Below are 22991 nucleotides of genomic sequence, written 5' to 3' on the forward strand. Positions count from 1 at the left end.
ATACCTACTCCGAATTTTTCTTTTGTTTCCTTTACTGCTTGCTCAATATACAGATTGAACAACATCGGGGAGAGGCTACAACCCTGTCTTACTCCCTTCCCAACCACTGCTTCCCTTTCATGTCCCTCGACTCTTATAACTGCCATCTGGTTTCTGTACAAATTGTAAATAGCCTTTCGCTCCCTGTATTTTACCCCTGCCACCTTTAGAATTTGAAAGAGAGTATTCCAGTCAACATTGTGGAAAGCTTTCTCTAAGTCTAAAAATGCTAGAAACGTGGGTTTGCCTTTCCTTAATCTTTCTTCTAAGATAAGTCGTAAGGTCAGGATTGCCTCACGTGTTCCAGTGTTTCTATGGAATCCAAACTGATCTTCCCCGAGGTTGGCTTCTACTAGTTTTTCCATTCGTCTGTAAAGAATTCGTGTTAGTATTTTGCAGCTGATAGCAAAAATAGTGTTAGATATTCATCTTTTATGTATATCGTTCTTTGATATAAAGTTATTATTCTGTTTGAACTATAGCAGTGAGATGAAAATATATCACAGATCCCACTGTCAGACAGACTGTACCCAGTAATTGGAAGAAAGCACAGGTCACACCAGTCTCTACAAGAATTTGCAGAAGTGATCGAAAAAATTATTGGCACATGAAATGACTGCCACCTCCAGGCCAACCAGCATAGATTCCATAAACATCACTCATGGGGAAACCCAACACTTGCCCTCCTCCCATATCATCCTGAAACAATGCAGAAAGGCAATTATATAGATGCAGTATTCCTTGACTTTAAAAAAGCGTTTGACTGAATACCACACCAACACTTACTAATGAAACTATGGTCATGTGAGGGATATCAAATGAAATTTGCTACTCAATTGAGTATCTTCTCGGTAGAGAGGATGCAACATGTTATCTTTGAGTCATTGAAAAAAGCTCTTGCTTGAATTTCAAAGGGAAAATATTGACAGTTTGGTCTAATTCTCCACAAATGTAAAATTGTGAACTTCACAAAATGCAGAAACATAGTATCCTATAACTTGAATATTCACAAATCACAGTTGGACTCAGGCAAGTTAGACAAAAGCTTAGGTGTAACAATTTGTGGGAATATGAAGTTGAATGATCACGTTGGCTGCTCCATAAGTAAAGCAGGTTCATTTGTAGGATCTGAGAAATGCAATAAGACTATGGAGTGCTACTAAACACTCATGTGACCCATCCTAGAATACTGCTCAAATATGTGGGACCAATACAAATAGGACCAACAGAGAATATTGATCATACTCAAAGAAGGGCAGCATGAATGGTTCCAAGTATGTCGGCCCCGTGAAGAGAGACCTGGAAATGTCGAAAAATCTAAACTAGGAGACACTTGAAGATAGATGCATACTATCCTGAGAAAGCCTACTTAAAAAAGTTAATACAGAACATCCAGAGGCATTTAAGTTGTCAATTTTCCTCCACTTTGTAATCTCCCCCCTCCTTGCTACTTCCATGTATTGTCCACATTGAGCAATAAGCAAAGTCTCATATGAAGATCTGAGTTGAGTGAAGATTACAGTAAACTTTCTAGTTTACTCAGCTTGTCATGTTGAGTTGGCTCCAGTTCTTCTTGTCTAGGGGTCTGATTCTTGAAGCTGAAAATTCAAATCAGCACATTAGGTCCCCACGGTTGGATTGAACAAAATAAATTTCAGGAGTGTTGTTGCAGAGTTTTTGTTTTTATATAAATATATTTTAGTACATCATACAGTCTTTTGATTTTTCACATTAATGAAGCTGCAATTACACTGTTTGCACAAAAATACACCTGATCACATCAGAGGCATGCTTAAGACTCTCACACTCTGCAGAAATAACGATGTTCCAAAGGGCTTACAATTTTTCTTAACAAATGGATTTCTACTAGTTTCTGTTCCATTATTAATTTCGATTATTATTTCATAAACGAATCCAGAAATAAACATAGTGAACAGTACAGGATTGTGTAATTAATTACAGAAATTTTGAGTGTATGAGTAATTTGCAATTTCAAATGTTCCTGAAAAAAATAATTTTAACTGTACATTCAGAACTAGTACTTATCGATTATAACATCGAAACTAAAATATTTTATAAGGTAATTCCTTTTCATTAATTTTAGCTTGAAATATAACATACTTTCTCTAAAATTATATGAAAGTTTACAGAAAAGAAACTGAGATAATACTGACCTCTCCAAAATTCGAAAAGTAATACTTGTATCAACAATTACTGTTGAGGAAAAGTAATGCTAGAGGAGGCTATCCCATTGCAGCTTCATACACAAACGGAATACACTTTCTTGAACAGAGGTCTGACTTCGGTATATTTCAACACACCAGGAAGATTTCTTCCAACTTAAACAATATGCCCAGTTCCTGATGGCTTCTCTGGGCATTTATTTTAATGTGAAAATTCTTGTTGTTTAGACATTCTGGTATCCGGAATGCTATTCCTCCAACTTATTTTCTTTAATTTTAAAGTGTGTGTTATTGTCAGTGTCATGTGTAGTGAATTACTCTAGTGAAAAAACTAGAATATTTTTCTCTGAGTAACTGGATTTTCCATTGTTTGATTAACTGGAGTAACTGTAGCAGATAAATCTTGTTTAATTTTCTAGGTGAATGGTAAGAGTGAAGTCTATGAGCTCCTGTGCATTCTGGATTTTAATAATGTTCGTAAACGGATGTCAGTAATACTTAGAAAAAATGGACAATTAAGGCTGTACTGCAAAGGAGCTGACAATGTGATCTATGAGCGATTAAAAGATGGTGACATCGATATAAAAACAAAAACGCAAGAACATTTAAACGTAAGTTGTTACAATACTACTCTCTGTTAACCAGTTTCCAATGCATTGAATCATTTCCCGTAGGTTTGATTGTTAATAAGACAAAGGTTTTTAAATGAGATGATGATTGTAACTCCTATTTGTTTTCACACTCATAGCAACAATAAAATTGTTTTAGTGCACTCTTAATTCATATTTCACTTTTTATGTTTAAAGTTTTTGGTTTCTGTTGTTACAGAAATATACTCATTACAGAAAAAAATGAAAAATTTAAAATTTTTGTTTTTGGTGCCTATACAAGTTAGGAAAATATATAGAAGTTTATTGCCTTCTGTACAGAAATGGAATTATTTCATAGACATGTAGCATTTGATAAGACAGATTGTCACCAATTTGTGTATGTTTTATAACACAATCACATTAACATTTATATACTTCCAATAACACCATTAAGTAGCAAGAAATGATAAGAGATGTGAAACGAATGGCGCGCACACTTCAGGCCTGCAAGAAGGATGAAGAAATTGCGTCAGACAAAAAGTCATTCAGTAATTGTTAGGAGGTTGTCATGTTACAAGACATGATTAATAATAAGATAAACACAGTTGTTAGGAGTGATAAATTGTTTATTTTGGATGACTTTGTACAGTTATTACTGCCTGTCAAATGCAAATTTGCAGTGGTTATGATGCATTGGTTTTGATATCTCATGTTTGTATCACCCCTTTTACTGTTTGTGCTGCGTGTGCTTCTTGGCAAAAAGAACATTTTTTCTGTCTCTATCACACTGAGATTTCAGTCCAGTAGTAATTGTCATTATGAATGAGGAAGATTGATATAAACAGTATGCAATTCTGAGACAGTTTACTGTTACGCACAATTGGCTGTGAAGTATTTTCCTGAGTTGGGAAAAATAGTGCTGCTGTCGTTCATATTCTTATGACTGGCATGACACTTCCATTAATTGTGTGTGTACATCTTTTAAGTTGTGACACTGAATCAAAACAGAGATTCCCTCATTTATAATGGTACATACATGTGACTTCCTGCATGCACTTGTGAGGCTGTAGCACATTCCAACATGTCCATATGATGGTAATATTCCAAAACGAGATAAATCAGACTGGCCAGTTACTGACGGGACGAAACTGGTCTGTGTTATGTCATTTAATATGTGGTTTCTGACATCATATAATTATCAATTGTGGCTCATTATTCTGTGTAGGATAATGTTGATGCTCATTAAATAATTATGAAAAATCCACCTCGATTGCACAAACTACCTGGTGTTTACCTAGGTTTCAGTGTGGGTAACCATGCCTTCTTCAGAACAAATATAAAACAGCTTCCCTAAATAGGCATAGTCAAATGCTAAAATCAACACCTGCATCGGCAAGACCCCATGGAAATTTTTACAAATACACGGTACATATGTGTACCAAGTCAATAATGTTACTTATCTCCAATGCTGAAAGCTCTTTATGCTCATCAGATGCCTGTAGTAATATTATTTTTGTTTGTAAGGGATTTCTGCAATGTAATTACATGCTTCAATTAATGGGGCTTTGTATAAAAGAGGTTCAGTGAAATTTCATATAAATTATTTTTGCATGCTATATCTACATGAGAACTGCAGTGAGCGTAAAAAAAGTGGGTTGATATTAGTGTCAGTATGAAGTGTTCAGCATTGGACTATGGTGAGTGTAGTATCTGAAGAATTGGATTGACTATTTAATTAATTAATTAATTCACTTTCTGTGGATGTTATATACATTAGCCACTGTAACACTTCATTTTAAAGTGAAAACCTTGTAATAATGTAGAATACCACTTTCAGAAATTTGCAGGAGAGGGCCTGCGTACTTTGTGCCTTGCTATTCGTGACCTGGATGAGGTGTTTTTCAACAATTGGAAACAACGTCACCAGGAAGCAGCTGTGTCTATGGATAATCGGGATGAAAAATTAGATGCAATTTATGAAGAAATTGAGAAAGACATGACTTTATTAGGTAAATATTGGTCTCGGAGCTGTTTTGTATTTGAAAGATAGCGTATGTATCTCATGATAATGCAAACTCTTTGACAGAAATAAGAAACAAAAATGAGGAAAGGGAACCACTTACATTCAATGAATAGACATATAACAAATTTAGGGAGGGTACTGGTCTGGTTTAGTCTGTGTAGCTGTGTTACCTATACTGCTCGAGAGAGAGAGAGAGAGAGAGAGAGAGAGAGAGAGAGAGAGGGGTGGGGGGGTGGGGGGGGGGGGTGTTAAATTATCAGGTGTGTCTAGGTGCCACCCTTCAGTCTTCTGCAGGTGAGATTCCCTTCCTGTTTTTTATTTTTTTTGCTTACAAGGGAACTTCCCCATTGCACCCTCCTCAGATTTAGTCATAAGTGGGCACAGTGGATAGGCCTTGAAAAACGGAACACAGATCAATCGAGAAAACAGGAAGAAGTTGTGTGGAACTATGAAAAAAATAAGCAAAATATACAAACTGAGTAGTCCATGTACAAGATAAGCAACATCAAGGACAGTTTAAGCTCACGAGCACCGTGGTCCCGTGGTTAGTGTGAGCAGCTGCGGAACGAGAGGTCCTTGGTTCAAGTCTTCCTTCGAGTGAAAATTTTGTTTACTTTATTTTCGCAGAGTTATGATCTGTCCGTTCGTTTATTGATGTCTCTGTTCACTGTAATAAGTTTAGTGTCTGTGTTTTGCGACCGCACCGCAAAACCGTGCAATTAGTAGACAAAAGGACGTGCCTCTCCAATGGGAACTGAAAACATTTGATCGTAAGGTCATAGGTCAACCGATTCCTCCACAGGAAACCACGGCTGATATATTCTATACGTCACATGACAGGAATATGTTGTCTATCCACCTAACTTGTGCACTTGGCGAATAGGTAAAAAGATTCTTCTACCTTGCTCGATTTAGGTTTTCTTGTGGATGTGATAATCACTCCCAAAAAAGTGATGAAAACATTATGGACAGACAGATAATAATTGTCTGAAAATAAAAAATTAAACTTTTCACTCGAGGGAAGACTTGAACCGAGGACCTCTCGATCCACAGCTGCTCACGCTAACCACGGGACCACGGCACTCCTGAACTCGCATTTCCCTTGATGTTGCCTGTCTTGCGCATGGACTACTCAGTTTGTATATTTTGCTTATTTTTTTCATAGTTCCACACAACTTCTTCCTGTTTTCTCGATTGATCTGTGTTCCGTTTTTCAAGGCCTATCCACTGTGCCAACTTATAACTAAATCTGAGAGGGGTGCGATGGGGAGGTTCCCTTGTTAGACATTTTTAATGCCTCTGTCTGTAAAACTTTGATGGCAATTCAGATGTGGAAGTAATCCCCAATTTGGTAATACAACAATTTCTGGTTTTGATGTCTACAGGAGCGACAGCTATTGAAGACAAACTTCAAGATGGAGTTCCACAAACTATTGCCAATTTGGGACTGGCTGGTATAAAGATTTGGGTGTTGACAGGTGATAAACAAGGTAATATATCAGTTGCAGATTTTATATTATTGTAATTGTAACAGAACTGGATTTTACAAATGCGTTAATGAGATAGATGACACAGTAGTTAAGGCAATGGATTTGTATTTGGAAGGAGAAGGTTCAAACTGCTTTATAACCATTCTGAGTTAGGTTTTCCAGGGTTTCTCCAAGTCACTCAAGGGAAACAGTAGGATTGATCCTTCTGGAAAGGACGCAGGAAATGGCTTTCTTTATGCTTGTCTAAACCGAGCTTCTGCTCTTTCTCTCTTGCCTCCTCTATTGGCAGAAAATTAAACTGTAATATTTATTAATTTTTTCTTCCACTTACTACAGACATATTCCTAATGGTATTGCACTCAATCACCTGACAGAAGTTTGTATAGTGTTAGTCAATCAAAGTGACAACTTTAATTGAGTACTTCACCAACTATTCTACAATATACAAAACAGCAGTAGATTGGGATGGTGGTGGGCGGTAGAATTCCCTGGCAAATTGTCACAAGCAAGAGCAGATAGCTGAATATTTCATTAGCAAATTTGAACTTAATTTCTGCAGACCTCTTCCTTCAAATCCATTGTAGTGGAGCTGAATGAGATAGAAGCAGAGCACCTGTCACAGTGTCATGTACTGACTGCTTTTTGACTTGTAGATTGTTAAGCTTAAGGCTGCTGAAAGCCAGCAAGGAGACTCCAAGGTAGGAAGTCACAATGCAGAGAGCTAGCAGAAGTGTTAGCTTAGGTTACCAGAGGCAAACAGTAATGAGTAGAACTGCGCAAACAGTGGTCCCAACTCATGAGAGACCTCAGGGTTGGATGAAGTGATGTCAGAGACTGTTGTTGCTAGCCACAGCAGGAAAAGCAGTGACATTAAGCTTCCAGCCAGGTTATGGTGCTATCAAATTTGGAGTTTTAGTGTAAAAGCCAGGAACATCTCTGACTACAGAGTAGGGGAAGGGAAGCCATCTGAATGTGGTCAACCAGGATAACTCTGGAGGTGAAGAGTTGCACATCATATTGGCTGATGCCTGTAAAATACTGCTGGGTTTGCTGCTGACTACAGAGAGAGAACCGAGCGAGGTGGCGCAGTGGTTAGACACTGGACTCGCATTCGGGAGGCCGACGGTTCAATCCCGCGTCCGGCCTTCCTGATTTAGGTTTTCCGTGATTTCCCTAAGTCGCTCCAGGCAAATGCCTGGATGGTTCCTCTCAAAGGGCACGGCCGATTTCCTTCCCCGTCCTTCCCTAATCCGATGAGACCGATGACCTCGCTGTCTGGTCTCCTTCCCCAAAACCACCACCACCGCAGAGAGAGAAACAGGGCACAGCCACAATCCTTTTAAAAACCCTGGATTTTCGTATTCGAGGGAGTTCTCACTCAGATTGTTAGGTGCCCACGGTGTGTCACTTGTCACCAGCTTCTGGTAAACTCCAATATTTTACAGTGCAACTAGTGATTGCTACTTCTGTTAGCTCTCGCCCCCAGGGACTCAATACTGACATCTGTTGTGCAGCCATTCACTTCATTTGCTTTTCTAGTGCTTAGAATTAGCTTGCAATGTAGCAGTTTCTCTGAAGGAAATAAATAAGTTTATTCAGACACTGAGTCCCTAGAGTCACGTGCACGTACCCTACAGAGTTCCAAAATCTGCGCCTCTCAATATTACCCTGTAAGTGTGCTTGTCACTGATCCAAGCACTCAACCTGCCATCACTGGAAGTTTGTCTTTTTGAAATTTCTTCGAATGTCGTCGAAATTGCAGACTGACCTGTAATCCTCACTTTCCCCCCTTTGTCCTATGCTAGGACAAAACAACTGCACGCATAATCAACATGATTTCCATCATAAAAAGTCACTAACGAAAAGCTGTCCCAAACAGTGCCTTTCACACTAGGGACATATTCTTTAGAATCTTCCCTCTCCCGCCCACCCCTCCCCACTTATATTTACATACTATGATCCTGCAGCAGGCAATTACATGGGTTGGCCATTTGAGGATGACACACTTCAGTGAGCATGAATGAAGTCAAATTCAACAACCCACAGGATCCAAAGCAACTGCATTGGTATGTACTAGACTTTCACAGAATTAGATACAATAAGCATTCTGCGTGTGCATAAGTGCCACATTCAGACCTTTGGTTTAAAGACATGTTAGCAGATCTGTTAGAAAAAAGGATAAGAGGTACACCAGCACATAAAGACAAATCCCTCTGATGGCTGGGATCAGGTGACGGAACTGTTTTAGGTTAAATGTCATAAAAAAAGTGGGAGTGTTAAAAATAAAGTAAGTGACCTGAGATTTTAGTTCATTTTGAAAATCTTAGTAATTGGCAAGAAATTGGTTATTTGTCTGCCTGAGCCTCATATAACCACTGGGAAAGAGAATCTTGAAACTAAGTGCTTATAAATTATTTGCATATTACAATGGGGTCAAGGGGTGGGCACCATTTATGCCAAGATGGTCATCTCTGGTTGACGTGTGCAGGTTTATGGGTTGCATATTACCAGCTCCCCAGTGGTCACAGAATCAGAAGGGTTCAGTTAATACACTCCTGGAAATTGAAATAAGAACACCGTGAATTCGTTGTCCCAGGAAGGGAAAACTTTATTGACACATTCCTGGGGTCAGATACATCACATGATCACACTGACAGAACCACAGGCACATAGACACAGGCAACAGAGCATGCACAATGTCGGCACTAGTACAGTGTATATCCACCTTTCGCAGCAATGCAGGCTGCTATTCTCCCATGGAGACGATCGTAGAGATGCTGGATGTAGTCCTGTGGAACGGCTTGCCATGCCATTTCCACCTGGCGCCTCAGTTGGACCAGCGTTCGTGCTGGACGTGCAGACCGCGTGAGACGACGCTTCATCCAGTCCCAAGCATGCTCAATGGGGGACAGATCCGGAGATCTTGCTGGCCAGGGTAGTTGACTTACACCTTCTAGAGCACGTTGGGTGGCGCGGGATACATGCGGACGTGCATTGTCCTGTTGGAACAGCAAGTTCCCTTGCCGGTCTAGGAATGGTAGAACGATGGGTTCGATGACGGTTTGGATGTACCGTGCACTATTCAGTGTCCCCTCGATGATCACCAGTGGTGTACGGCCAGTGTAGGAGATCGCTCCCCACACCATGATGCTGGGTGTTGGCCCTGTGTGCCTCGGTCGTATGCAGTCCTGATTGTGGCGCTCACCTGCACGGCGCCAAACACGCATACGACCATCATTGGCACCAAGGCAGAAGCGACTCTCATCGCTGAAGACGACACGTCTCCATTCGTCCCTCCATTCACGCCTGTCGCGACACCACTGGAGGCGGGCTGCACGATGTTGGGGCGTGAGCGGAAGACGGGCTAACAGTGTGCGGGACCGTAGCCCAGCTTCATGGAGACGGTTGCGAATGGTCCTCGCCGATACCCCAGGAGCAACAGTGTCCCTAATTTGCTGGGAAGTGGCGGTGCGGTCCCCTACGGCACTGCGTAGGATCCTACGGTCTTGGCGTGCATCCGTGCGTCGCTGCGGTCCGGTCCCAGGTCGACGGGCACGTGCACCTTCCGCCGACCACTGGCGACAACATCGATGTACTGTGGAGACCTCACGCCCCACGTGTTGAGCAATTCGGCGGTACGTCCACCCGGCCTCCCGCATGCCCACTATACGCCCTCGCTCAAAGTCCGTCAACTGCACATACGGTTCACGTCCACGCTGTCACGGCATGCTACCAGTGTTAAAGACTGCGATGGAGCTCCGTATGCCACGGCAAACTGGCTGACACTGACGGCGGCGGTGCACAAATGCTGCGCAGCTAGCGCCATTCGACGGCCAACACCGCGGTTCCAGGTGTGTCCGCTGTGCCGTGCGTGTGATCATTGCTTGTACAGCCCTCTCGCAGTGTCCGGAGCAAGTATGGTGGGTCTGACACACCGGTGTCAATGTGTTCTTTTTTCCATTTCCAGGAGTGTAGTATCATCATTTATTCAATAAGACGCTTGTACAGTCACTGATAGTGGTGACTCAGTGCTGTGTACAAGACACCCAGGCAGCAGCTGCTAGCGTACTGTGATGTACGGCAGCACGTTTGGCTGCAGTAGCATGTGGATGCTGGGCAAGAGAGCTGCTTCAGCAAAGTAGCAGCAGCTGGTGATGTTGCAAACATGAGACTGATGTCAGCAGGCAGCAGACACGTGCTCTAGGCAGCCAGCAGCTCTGGCACTCATTCAGGCTTGTGGCACACTGGTGTACAGGCCTGGTACCCAGGTTCTCGTGGAGATGTCCAGAGAGTGGACAAAGTCACCCTGGAAGTGGTCCCATTTTGGTGGCGCTGGCTCGAGTCCTGAAATAGTCAGATCTAGCAGTGGCTCACAGACCACCAGTTAGTGGGCAATGCGGCTAGACATAGACAGAGCTGGCCCACAGTGGACTGATGGCTAATGTGGAATATTTCTCGACATTGGCAACAGTTGAAGAAAAGGTACTGCTGGGGTCTGAGTGGGGAGTATTCAGAGAGGCACTGCCCAACTTTATGCAACAGAGGCCCACCTTCAATCACTTAGGAGACCAAGACAGCACTGAGGCACTCAGGTAGCTAGCTTGCCCGCTTCGCCACGGGTAGTGAAGCCAGGAAGGAAGATTTGGTCCCCGAAATTACTGGCTGCTGCTATATGTATGAATTGCTTAAAATGACATAGTACTGTTTGCACTGTTTTACACTCTTATTTACAATTTCCATATTGGCTTTCTTTTCTTCCTTGCTCATTCTGTCACAAGTTGTATAGGAAGTGGTACACTGTTCAGATCTTAGGGGTTGCTTACTGGGTCTGTATGTAATGGGCTGGAAGTTTGGAAGAGCAGATGGTTCTTCACCGTTGATAGACATAGGTTACGCAAGTGAAGTACAGGATCGAGATGGTACCCAGAGATGAGATTCCTGTGCTGGTTCCTGTTGTGGTACTGCTGAGTATGTCTGAACACTTACAGATGCACCACTTGTATGTGGCTGTAAGCTTGTGAGAGAAAGAGTATGTTGGAATCCAATGGATTGTTCAGGCATGTCTGGTTCCTAGATGGCAGTATTTCGAGGGGATTGATGGATGCTTGCAGAAGTGGATATGTCAGGTTCAGAGCCATAGCCCCAGTTGTTGTTGCTAGAAGCCAAAAGGTCAACCCCAGCATATTGCACTTTGACCCATCCAGCAGTATCCCACTGTTTGTAGCTTTGAAGACCCCTCCTCATATCAATATCAAGTGATAATGACAGCAACTCAGTTAATACCCAGTGAGGTACTGTCTTCTGGAAATGGGGTCTTATTGCGAGGATGTCCCATTGGCTTCCTTCCACACTGGTCCCCCTGGAATCAACTCTATCTCACATGCTTGTGTGACAGTTTTGGCCACATAACTTTTTTAATGCCACACCATGTGTCGACTGTGAGCTACACCCACTCCTAATCTTTCTTCTAAATCTACAATCAGAAAATACTTGGAGCTATACTTAGTTACCCTGCATTTATCTGACACAGAAGGAAAAAAAAAAGAAAAAAACAACAACAACCCATGACCCCACATCGTCAGAGAAGAAACAAATTCCCAAAATTACTATGCACCAGATACAGTTCAAATAAATGCACATTATAACATCTAAATTAACATCTCAAGCAAAATACACTCAAATAATAAGATGCCTACACAGATTCTTCATCAAAGAAAGCACTTAATAAAGCCAAAAATTTACAGTAATCTATCCCTTCCTTTTGCATCGGCTTAACATTAAGTCTGACCACATAGCACATAATGTCGCATACATTGTGCAGGCACAGTCTGCTGTACTTGTTGAACTGTAGTGTTTTAGGAAAAGTTGTAAAAATTATGTCAGTAAGCGACAAATGTGACAAAATCAAATAATTATGGAATGTTGTTAAGAGAGAAGCAGGGAAAGAAACAGTCGTAGATGGAACTATTTCTGTTAGAGAGACTAGAAGTTCATGTGAAGCAGATATTTTTAATAACTAATTTTTAAAAAATAGGTTAGAAAATTGGCCAAGAAGTTCAGAAGAGAAAGTATCCTGTAGAGTATAGTGTACTGAAGAAGCAATACAGAGAAAATAGTGAACTGAAATGTTTCACAGTTTCTCATTCAAAATAAGGAATATTGTAACAACTTTCAAAAACAAAATTGAAAAAAAAAAAAAACTTCATTTGAAGTTGGTATCATCTCCAACAAGACATTAAAAACTTGTGGCCTTGTAATAAGTAGTATTCTCAGTCACATGTTCAGTGGAAAGAAGTCCTATATACTGAATGTGGAGTGAGAATATGCAATCCACTGCATGTCATTACAACACTGCTAGCTTAGAAGCTGTGTCATTGGAAAGAAGGATGACGTAGTGAGCAAGAACAAGCCACAGTTGGTACTCAACAGATGTGTCAATGGTTTTTGTCAAGTTGTAGTTACAATTATATTAAATTCTTTTGATTTGCTTACATATGTGCCACAGCCTCATTTTACAATGCTATTAGAAGATACATTTATTTACAGTACACTTTTTGAAAACAGGGCCATTGTCGGATAACATTTTAATCTGACCTAAGAACGAGTGTGTTTTTTAATGTTTGGTTGTTTGGGAAGAGATTTTATTGAAATTACTGGATGTCTGACTCGTGCAGTTAATTTTAAGTGTTTAGATTATCACATAAATTGGGTAGGTCAATTTAGCATTTTAAGAAGTTTTATTATTAAGTTTGGAATGAGATTTGTTGTCTGACTGATAATGAATCTTAGTTTGGACAACAAGCCATTTCTGCTCACTGTAATATTAGTCATCACTGGGATACATATGTGTCCATCATGGATCTTCCAGTACAAATTTAACAGTTATGTGTAAATCACACCACCCTGAGATGAGTTGCTACTCATAATTGGAATGAATGTCATTTCCTCTTCAAAGCTGTGGATCAGTTGTTGGCAGTGACACACATTATTTGCAAAGTTGATTGAAAAGGTAATTGAACATTTTTTGCACAACATGAAACAGCAAAGCAAATGACAACACTATCCATCTCGGCTCGCAAAGCAACAGCAGTGTTTTACCTAGCTGATACCACATGTAGTACCCACAAAATTTTTATTTGAGTGATATGTGGTACAGTGTTCTTAGAGGTTTTAGCAGTGTCTGATTTACATGTGAAATTTTCATGGGAACTTGAAAAACGAGACAGCATTGGTCGTATATTTTTTACTATTGCAAAATCGATTTTCTGTCACTGAATGACCATCTGCAGTGCTATATTGTATAACTTAAATTGGGATGCACTGTTGTCACTAAGCTTACGGCAATCACATAGACATAGACATAGAGTCTATGTGATTGCCGTAAGCTTAGTGACAACAGTGCATCCCAATTTAAGTTATACAATATAGCACTGAAGGTGGTCACTCAGTGACAGAAAATCGATTTTCCAATAGTAAAAAATATACGACCAATGCTGTCTCGTTTTTCAAGTATACCTGTTATCTGGTCGTAGTGCACAAGACAACATGGAGTCTCCAATCAATTTCATGGGAACTGGTGCAACATTTCAGAAAGTCAAATCAAAACACCTTTCAGCTGTCTAAATATCCAGATTGTTAGTTTATTGAGCAACCAATTTTGGCAATATATTATGACATCTTCAGGCCCCATTCCCAATGTGCAGGAAGACGGCCAGCTCTGGCCGAGTCAAAATAGAGGCCAGCATTCCTACAATCATCTAGATGTTTTGATTTGATAGTCTGTACTGATCAGCCCAGGTCCTACAACCATTTGTATAAAGATGAAAATACAGAAACTTGGTGCAACATTTGTGACAACTTTTGATGTTTTCTAAGAAGCTTTAGGAGGTAATGCCCTGGATTGAGCATAGTGTTGTGAATGATTCACCCATTTAAAATGAAGGATTCACCCAATTAAAAAGTAGTTGTCAATCAGTTGAAGGTGACCCTTGATCAAGAAGGCCCTAGACTTCAACTGGTAACATTCACAATCATAAAAATTCATGATCCAGTGCAATGTCATTAAACTCTTAGAGAACTTAAAGAAGAGACTTGTTTCTTAGTCGGTTCACTTTCAAAACATGATGTGAGAAAATTGGATAAAAGAGACTGCAGTTGCAACAAGACTACTCTTGATTCTTTTTCTGCCTGCTGATTGAACTTAATCATTTCTTGTGTTCTGTATAAAAAAGATAGATGCCTTTCCTTTCTGAGCCACCTGGCTCATTGCACCTCATTCCATGTGACTTTCTCTTGCTTCCAAAATAGAAATCTGTGCTGAAAGATCACTGTTTTGCCACTAGTGATGACATTTATCAGAAGTAATATGCACGGAAGGATCCAAAGAACCTTCCATGACTGTATGTGCATGGATAGAGGAGGGAATTAAGAGGAGTACTTTGATGGAAACAAGAATTAAAATGTTGTATGTCAAATGTTATTAAAAAGTCATTTATCTTTTGAACAGACATTGTACAATATCACCTGAAGTAGAAACAGAGTAAGATGTTGTACTTAAATCGCTGGACCAGTATTTGGATAAAGCAAAGTTCCTGAGCAAAGTTTTCTGTTATTTATATAAATCACTTCAGATAAATGCTGGGTTGTTCCTACAACAAGACATCACCTTTAACGAACTAAGAGGGTGTTCTTTCACTAGCAGCCTTCATGTTATGATACATTAAACTCCCTCTCTCCCTCCTGCCTACTGGCAAAGGTGGCATACTTGTATTCTGGAGGGCGATAGTTCAAACCCTGTCTGGTGATCCTGATCTAGGTCTTACATAATTTCCCTAAATCGCTTAAGGCAAATGCTGTGGTGGTCTGTTTGAAAGGGCACATTTGATTCCCTTCTCCATTCTGAGCTTACATTCCATCTCTGATAATCTCGTCGTGCATGGGAAATTACACCCTGATCTTTCTGCCTTCCTTCCTCCCACCCTTTCTTGTAAGCAGATCATGTCATAAAGCATTGTACATATTGTAATGAGATTATTGTTCTTTTAGAAATTCTGTCACTGAATGGGCGACATTTATTTATTTTAATAACTTCATTTTTAATGTTTCTTCATTTATGACATGCACAAAGTTGGTTGAGCAAATGAACTGTGTAGTTCTCTCTGTTATGATTAAGAGTTAAGTGTATACATCTGAATGATTTATTTTTCATTTACAGAGACTGCAATAAACATCGGCTACTCGTGTCAGTTATTGACAGATGAGATGGCAGATACCTTCATTGTGGATGCCCATATCTATGATGAAGTGGAGACACAGCTTTTGAAATTCAAAGATACTGTGCAAAGCAGTACCAACCTTATAGCTGGTGATAACAGCAACCATCATGCACCAGATGGGGTGCAGCTGCAGAATCAAACATTGGCGTTAGGCAATCGTCATCGTCAACCTGATAGTGCAGTCAGCGTGGTCACTTTCAGGTGGGACCGTCACAGGTTAGCGTAATTGACGACAGAGAGACTAGGCCTCGATGGAACTCGGAAAAGTTGATTCGACGTTCAGAAATCATGTCACTGCTTGACTGTGCATATGGCTGCCGAATTAGTGTCTGTTTGTGAGATCTCGTGGAAACTGTGTCCGTATCAGTGTATATCAGCACTGCTTCTTGTTATCTGCTTTTTAATGGCAATTTAACTGCACAAGCTGGATTATATCTCTCTTCCTATGCATGTTTTGTTTGTTAGTTTCAGGAAAATTTGTCTTAATAGTTTCAGCATGTTAACTCATGTTGCAAAAAGCATGTTATGAGCAGAATAGTAAATTAACAGCACACTATATCTTAGTAGCTAGTTACAGTGTTACAGTTCTTCCTTTGCATAAGAAAATTAGCTGTGTGACATTCAGTGGAACTGGCAATATATGAGGAACAGAACTGAGCAAGTTAGAAATATTGCCATGAGAATGAGAAAAAGCTATTCATAAACATTATTTTGATATTTGCAGTGAAGGGCGAAGATAATCATCAAGAGGTAACAAGAGTTTCATGACAAACTTTAAAATGATAAGGGGAGGGGGATATTCATTTATGTTTTGATCACTGTTGAGTGTGTTGTGTTTTTATTCATTTCACTTTGCAAGGATATTCAGCAAAATAACAAATTACAGAATGAAAAAAAGGAAGAGAATGATATTAGAGTACTTATTTACTGAGTCCTGCACTTCGATCAATTGTAGAATTAGGGATAAGTGAAAAAACAGAGGTTTCGTTACGTTTGAATTTGTAGATTCTTCATCATGAGCAAATCAGTGGGCATCTGTACTGAGAGGCTTAACCCTGTCTATCACTTCCATAGTGGGACTTCATAATCACTACAAACTTTGTCTTGCTGTCTCTGTGCTGTTTGCGGTCTTTTTTTTTTTGTTTATGGCTTTTGCCCATGAGAGAGAAACGGTCGTATTGAAAAGCTAGAGATTTGTGGTCTTTCAGGGAACAATGTGACACTGTGGTTAGCACATTGGACTTGCATTAAGGATGACAGTGGTTCAGATCCACATGTGGTCACCCATATTTTGGTTTTCCACAATTCCGTAAATCTCTCAGGGCAAATGCTGGAGTGGTTCCTATGAAAGGGCTTGGCCGATTCCCTTCTCCAGCCTTGCAGCATTTAGAGCTTATGCTCTATCTATAATGACATCAATGTTGACAGCGTGTTAAATCCTAATCTTCCTTCCTTCCTGTCATTTGGTTCATAGCACTGCTTTGATAAGCCATTTTCAGTGAGTAACTTCTTACTTCGTCTTTGTCATTCCGTAATGACTATTATCAGTAATACTTTAATGACATTTTTGGTATTGCCCTATTTCATTGAAGTAACTTGTTCACCTTTAACTGGCCATTAATTCTGTGTTGCAGGAAAACAGGATAGGTTAGCATTTACTTTCATTATAATTTTGGAACCTGTGTGGTATATGTCCAATGAGAAATAACAGCTAACCAGAAATAAAATTAAAATTTAAATGTTCATTTAATGTTGAGCCTTGTGCAACAGTATATTTTAATGAAGTTTAGTAACATTTTGAAGGATTTATTCTGCATCCAGTTGTGTATCGTGGCCCTAATATAGTTTCTGCAGATATATTTAAATATGCTTTACTGAAAAAGTAAAGTTGTCTTGTATGTGGTGATCATGATAGTGTGGATTATCTTTCCTCACTCAACAGAATTTACTGAAGCTGACGTATTCATCATGAGAGAAATCGGCAACTGTAGTGATATTTAGAACAGTTTCAAAATATCATGATTTTTCAGTCCCATTTGCACATTTTTGTATGATATGACTAATTTCGATCTTCCTGGATCATCTTCAGATTTTTGTAGCTACATCAGCAAACTGTTGTGCCTGTATTGAAACTACACATCAGACTAGAATGCAATGGAATTGTGCCTTATGAAGCTCTATCTCAAAGTCAGTCAGTTGACCATCATTACCGTGCAAACATTTTGAAAAGGTTGTGTGAGAAAATATGTAAAAGAAGACTACAGTTGTTGCATAACAGCTCCTTGTTCCTTGACAGTGACAACATGCCTCCACCACTTAGATTTCATAGTTTGCAAATTTTTTACCAGAAATCAGATGGCTGTCCTCTAATCACTCTACTACTTGTGACTTTGTTGTTTCCAGAGTTAATATGAGTGCAGAAAAGGTGCTGTTTAGACACCACCAGTAATATTAATGACAACTGTGATTAGAGTATTGCGGTACCTTGAAGCAGTAAACATTAGCAAGTAAAATAAAAGTGTTGTTTATAAAAATGTAGCATATTTTTGAACAGACCTCATATATAGCAGTTAACAGCTGATATACTGGGATTTTTCTGTAGTAGAAATTAATTTATAGATGGACTTCTTTGCAGACATAATAAAATAAATAGTTTGAATAATAACAGATAAACAATCAGACTAGACCCATGAATAATACACAGATAATCAGTCAGACTAGCCTCATACTCGGGGACTGAGTATAGGGAGCAGATGTGGGAATCGTACATCACCATACTAGACAAGGTCATAGTGTTTTACCGTTGCCTTCTTGTGACTTGTTGTGAAGTGAAGTGTCGTGTGTGTCTGTCTTGAATGTGTGACTGATAAGTGCTTGTATAGTGTAGTGTTGGGTTTATGTCGTTTTGGATTAAGGTAAGGGAGAGGGTGAAATCAAGTGCCGGCACATATCCTGCTCCTCTCAAATATCTCAAAGGTGGCCGCCGAGCTAAATGACCTCATCTGATGGGTGATTCACTATCAGTGCCACATACTCACATTTCATGAGGCACTGTGGAGAAGTTTAGAATTTAATCCACGACCTTGCACAAAGACTGTTGATTGGGAACTTTATGTAACCACCTCTCAACCCCTTGCTGTCCAGATACTGGAAGTGAAAATTTTTCACCATTGGGATTAGAACTGGCTTACATCAGTGTGTAGCTAGACTTCATAGGCATGCAATAGCAACCTCAACTATGAAGATGTATACAGATAATAGATAACATAAAAACTGACAAATTGCCTGTTGGCTTCTTTCTCGGGTTGTTCGGTCGACGTTCGTCTGATGATTTTTGTGACGTTTCACCAGCAAAAGTGGCTGGCATTGTCAGAGTTTCACATTCCACTGCAGACTATATATACCTGGCATGCCAATGTCCACAGGCTTCTCTGCGGTCATTTCCAGTGTGGTTCTCCTCTTGCTACCTGCAACGGTCATGGTCATTCACTGAAACATGGCAAGCCAGGATCCATTTACCTTGAGGCTTTCTTTTTCTTGTTGAAGCTGTTCTCATGTTTATTTCTATAGCTTCTCTGAACAAGCAGGTGTGATAACACTTCTCTACAGCCAGAACTCCCATGTCAGTAAACTTTACTATGTGGGTGGTCTCGCACAGTTTGTGCTCTGCGACAGCTGATTTCTCCATCTGCCCCAACTTGCAGTGTTGCTTGTATTCTTTGATCCTGGCAGCATTGATTGATTATCCATTCACATTCCACTGCAGACTATATATACCTGGCATGCCATTAAAACATAACTTTTCTGTTTGTGCATGGTATGCAGTATATTCCCGACATTGCAAGTGGGGTCCTTTTCTCATTTGCCGATCTAAGACACTCTCTGATCATCTTCGTTGGTTTGTAAATAGTCTTTATTCCATGTTTGCGCAATATATGGCCGATTCTGTCCATCACTCTGAGAATGTATGGCAAAAATGCCGTACCTGACATTCCTTTTTCTCAAGTGTTACTTTGCGTGCCTCTTCTCTGGATCAGGTGATGGTTTGATAGTTTGTGCAGGTATTTCAATATTTGTCAGTTTTTGATACTTGGTGTGTCCCGGGTTTTCACCATCCCTTGTGACCAGCACATCTAGAAAGGGTAGGTTTTTGTCCTTTTCTACTTCAATGATGAATTTTATGTTGCCATGGAGGCTGTTCAAGTGTCTTAAGAAGTCTCCGAGCTGTTCCTCACCATGACTCCACACAATGAAGGTACCATCGATGTATCGTGTATCACATCTTAGGCTTATGAGGTGCCAAGTAAAGTGCCTGTGCTTCAGAATGTTCCATAAAAAAAGTTGCCCACCACTGGACTAGGAGGACTACCTATGGTGATGCCTTCTATCTGTTTGTGGAAGTTGCCACTCCATGTAAAATAGTTCGTGGTGAGACAGGCATGAAAGAGCTTTGTGATGTCTTACGGGGAAAATGGAACCGATGTGCTCCAGAATGTCATTGAGTGGCACTTCAGTAAACGAAGAAACATCATCAGAGCTGAGCAGGATGTCATTTGGTGCAAGTTTTAGTTTCTTCAGCTTCCCAACAAAATGTCCCGAGTCCTTTATGAATGTCCCTTATGCAGCTGGAGCACAGAGCTTAGTGTTCTGTCAGTTTGTGTGTCGGTGAGCCAGGAGTGCTAACACTTGGTCTTAGTGGAACATTATTCTTATGGATCTTAGGTCATCCATACAGCCAAGGTGGTAGGGCTTGTGTGTTGTGCAGGTTCCTCTGTATGTTCACCTGCAGAAAAGATGCCTTGCCTAGCTGATTCATATTCCATGTGGTACACTGCGTTGGATCAGCACTTAGGTTTTGGTATGTCATTGAATCTAATAGGTCCATGATTTTCTGATCATAATCTCATTATGACAGTCGCATTTCCTTTATCAGTGGACTGTACTAATGTACATTAAGATTCGTAATAGCTTGTACTTCTTCTTTCTTCAGGTTGCAAGCTTGTGATTTTGCTCTGCACAGTATCCCGCTGTTTCAGTGCATATTTCTTCAGTTTTTCCACAAGGAAGGCTCCAAATGACCACTTCAGTATTAGTAATGATGTCCTCCATAGGTATAGTTCTGGGGATGATAACTAAATTCCCTCCTTTTTGAATGACAGACTTTTCCTGTTCAGTCAATAGTCAGTCTGTGAGGTTGACCACTGTGCATGACACATCGGGAATTTCCGTTACAGTCTGCATCCGGAATCTTGCGAACTTTTTCTTCTGTCACTCAGTGCAGTGCTCAAATCCATCCTGCATGCTTTTGTGAGTGATACTGTTGATCTTTTCCCAGGTGTCTCGAAGCATTCCGCCACTTAGTTATTAGAAAATATCCAAAAGTTCCTCATCTGTTCTTGCCAAGTATCTCTGTGTTGCATGAATTCACTCGTGAAGAAAAATGCATTCATTTCTGTCACAGATATGAAGTGCTTGGGTGGTGGCAAACAAGCTTACATTTAAAGAACTACGGTGCAGCACCTTCATCCCGGCACCGCAACAGAAAGGCAAGAGGACATCAGTCACGCATTCTTCTTCCATTGTTGATCAAGACATCAGTACAGTCTGCAAATCTTCTCCCTGTGGTGCCATAATACAAAAAATTGTTTTCTTGGCAAGTTTTTGACAAACTGTCTGTTGTCTTCTGTCTCAGGTTCTTTGGCTGATGTTCATATGATGATTTTTCTGATGTTTCGTCACCACGAGTGGCTGGCACTGTCAAAGTTTCACCTTCCATGGCTAGTGATGGACTGGAGCAGAGCTCACAGCCACAGATTGTATGTACCTGGCTTCTCCGCAGTTATTTCCAGCGTGGTTCTCCTCTTGCTACCTGCAACAGTTGTTCGCTGTAGCACAAGAAGCCAGGAGCCATTTACCTTGAGGCTTTCTTCTTTATTGTTGAAGCTTTTCTCATGTTTGTGTATTTCTGTAGCTTCTCTGAACAAGCAGGTATGATAGCTCTTCTCTACAGCCAGAACTTCCATATATTCTGTGATCCTGGTGTTGATTGATTGTTTAGTCATTCCAACACAAACTTTTCCACATGTGCACGATACGTGGTGTATTCCCAACATTACAAGTGGGTCCATTTTCTCTTTTGCCAATCACAGACCCTCTTTGGCCTTCTTTGTTAATTTGTAAATAGTCTTTGCATCATGTCTCCTCAGTTGGCAGACGTACAGAGGAACCTGTGCAACACATAAGCCCTACCACCTTGGCTGTAGGGAATACCTAAGTTCCATAAGCGTAATGTTCCACTAAGACCAAGTGTTAGCGTTCCTGGCTCACCGACAAATAAACTGGCAAAACACTTTGCCTCTCTGCTCCAGCCGCATGCAAGGAAGACTTACACATTCGTAAAGGACTTAGGACATTTGAGAAGCTGAAGAAACTAAAACTTGCCTCAAACAACATCCTGGTCAGCTGTGTTGTTGTTTGTTTACTGAAGTGCCACTCAGTGACACTATGGAGCACATCAGTTCCATTTTCCCACGAGACATCACAAAGCTCTTCCATGCCTGTCTCACCACAAGCTATTTCACATGGAACAGCAACTTCTACAAACAGCTGGAAGGTGTCACCAGGGGTAGCCAACTTCTTCATGGAACATTTTGAAGCACATGCACTGGACTCGGCGTTCATAAGCCTAAGGTGTGGTGCAGATATGTCAATGGTACCTTTGTTGTTTGGAGCCATGGTGAGGTACAGCTTGAAGACTTCCTAAGAAATTTCAACAGCCTCCATGCCGACATAAAATTTACCATGGAAATATAAAAAGACAAAAAACTACCCCTGTAGATGTGTTGGTCACAAGGGATGGTGAAAACCTGGGACACACTGTGTATCGAAAACTGACGCACATGGACAGATAACTGCACAAACTATAAAACCATCACACGAGCCAGAATATAGGCATGATTAATATGCTAACAACATGAGCAAGACAAATATGAGAGCCGCAGCACCTGAGACACGAAATGCAACACCTGGAAAGTGTTCTGAGGAGCAATGGGTACTCTGCAAGTTATATTAGAAGTATAACAGAGTCAGACACTCGGCAAAGTGACACATAAGAAAAAGAAATCTCAGGTGTGGACAGAATTGGTAGTATGTTGTGCAGACACGGCGTAAAGACTATTTACAAATTGCCAGAGATGATCAAAGTGTGCTCAGATCGAGAAAGGAAATAAGGGACCCACTTGCAATGTGGGGAATATACCGCATACCATGCACATGCAGAAAAGTTCATGTTGAAATGACTGGATGATCAATCAACACCAAAATCACAGAACACAAACGATATTTCAGGCTGAGAATTCAGTCATGGCAGAGCACGCTCTGTGTGAGACCCT

The 22991-nt window shown here is 40.5% G+C and overlaps 1 protein-coding gene across 3 annotated transcripts in view; it reads left to right on the forward strand.

Annotated features, from left to right (window-relative positions):
* Positions 1 to 22991, forward strand: part of LOC126412042 (phospholipid-transporting ATPase ID) — a 583312-nt gene that overhangs the window by 476963 nt on the left and 83358 nt on the right. For 2 of the 3 annotated variants that reach the window (XM_050081421.1, XM_050081418.1), the window contains exons 12-15: positions 2642 to 2833; positions 4650 to 4821; positions 6221 to 6325; positions 15540 to 15816. In XM_050081421.1, coding sequence (XP_049937378.1) covers positions 2642 to 2833; positions 4650 to 4821; positions 6221 to 6325; positions 15540 to 15816 — 746 coding nt within the window. The remainder of the gene's footprint in view (positions 1 to 2641; positions 2834 to 4649; positions 4822 to 6220; positions 6326 to 15539; positions 15817 to 22991) is intronic. The other variant, XM_050081419.1, reaches the window with a different exon arrangement.

This window comes from Schistocerca serialis, chromosome 7, assembly GCF_023864345.2.
Source record: "Schistocerca serialis cubense isolate TAMUIC-IGC-003099 chromosome 7, iqSchSeri2.2, whole genome shotgun sequence".
Taxonomy (NCBI): domain Eukaryota; kingdom Metazoa; phylum Arthropoda; class Insecta; order Orthoptera; family Acrididae; genus Schistocerca; species Schistocerca serialis.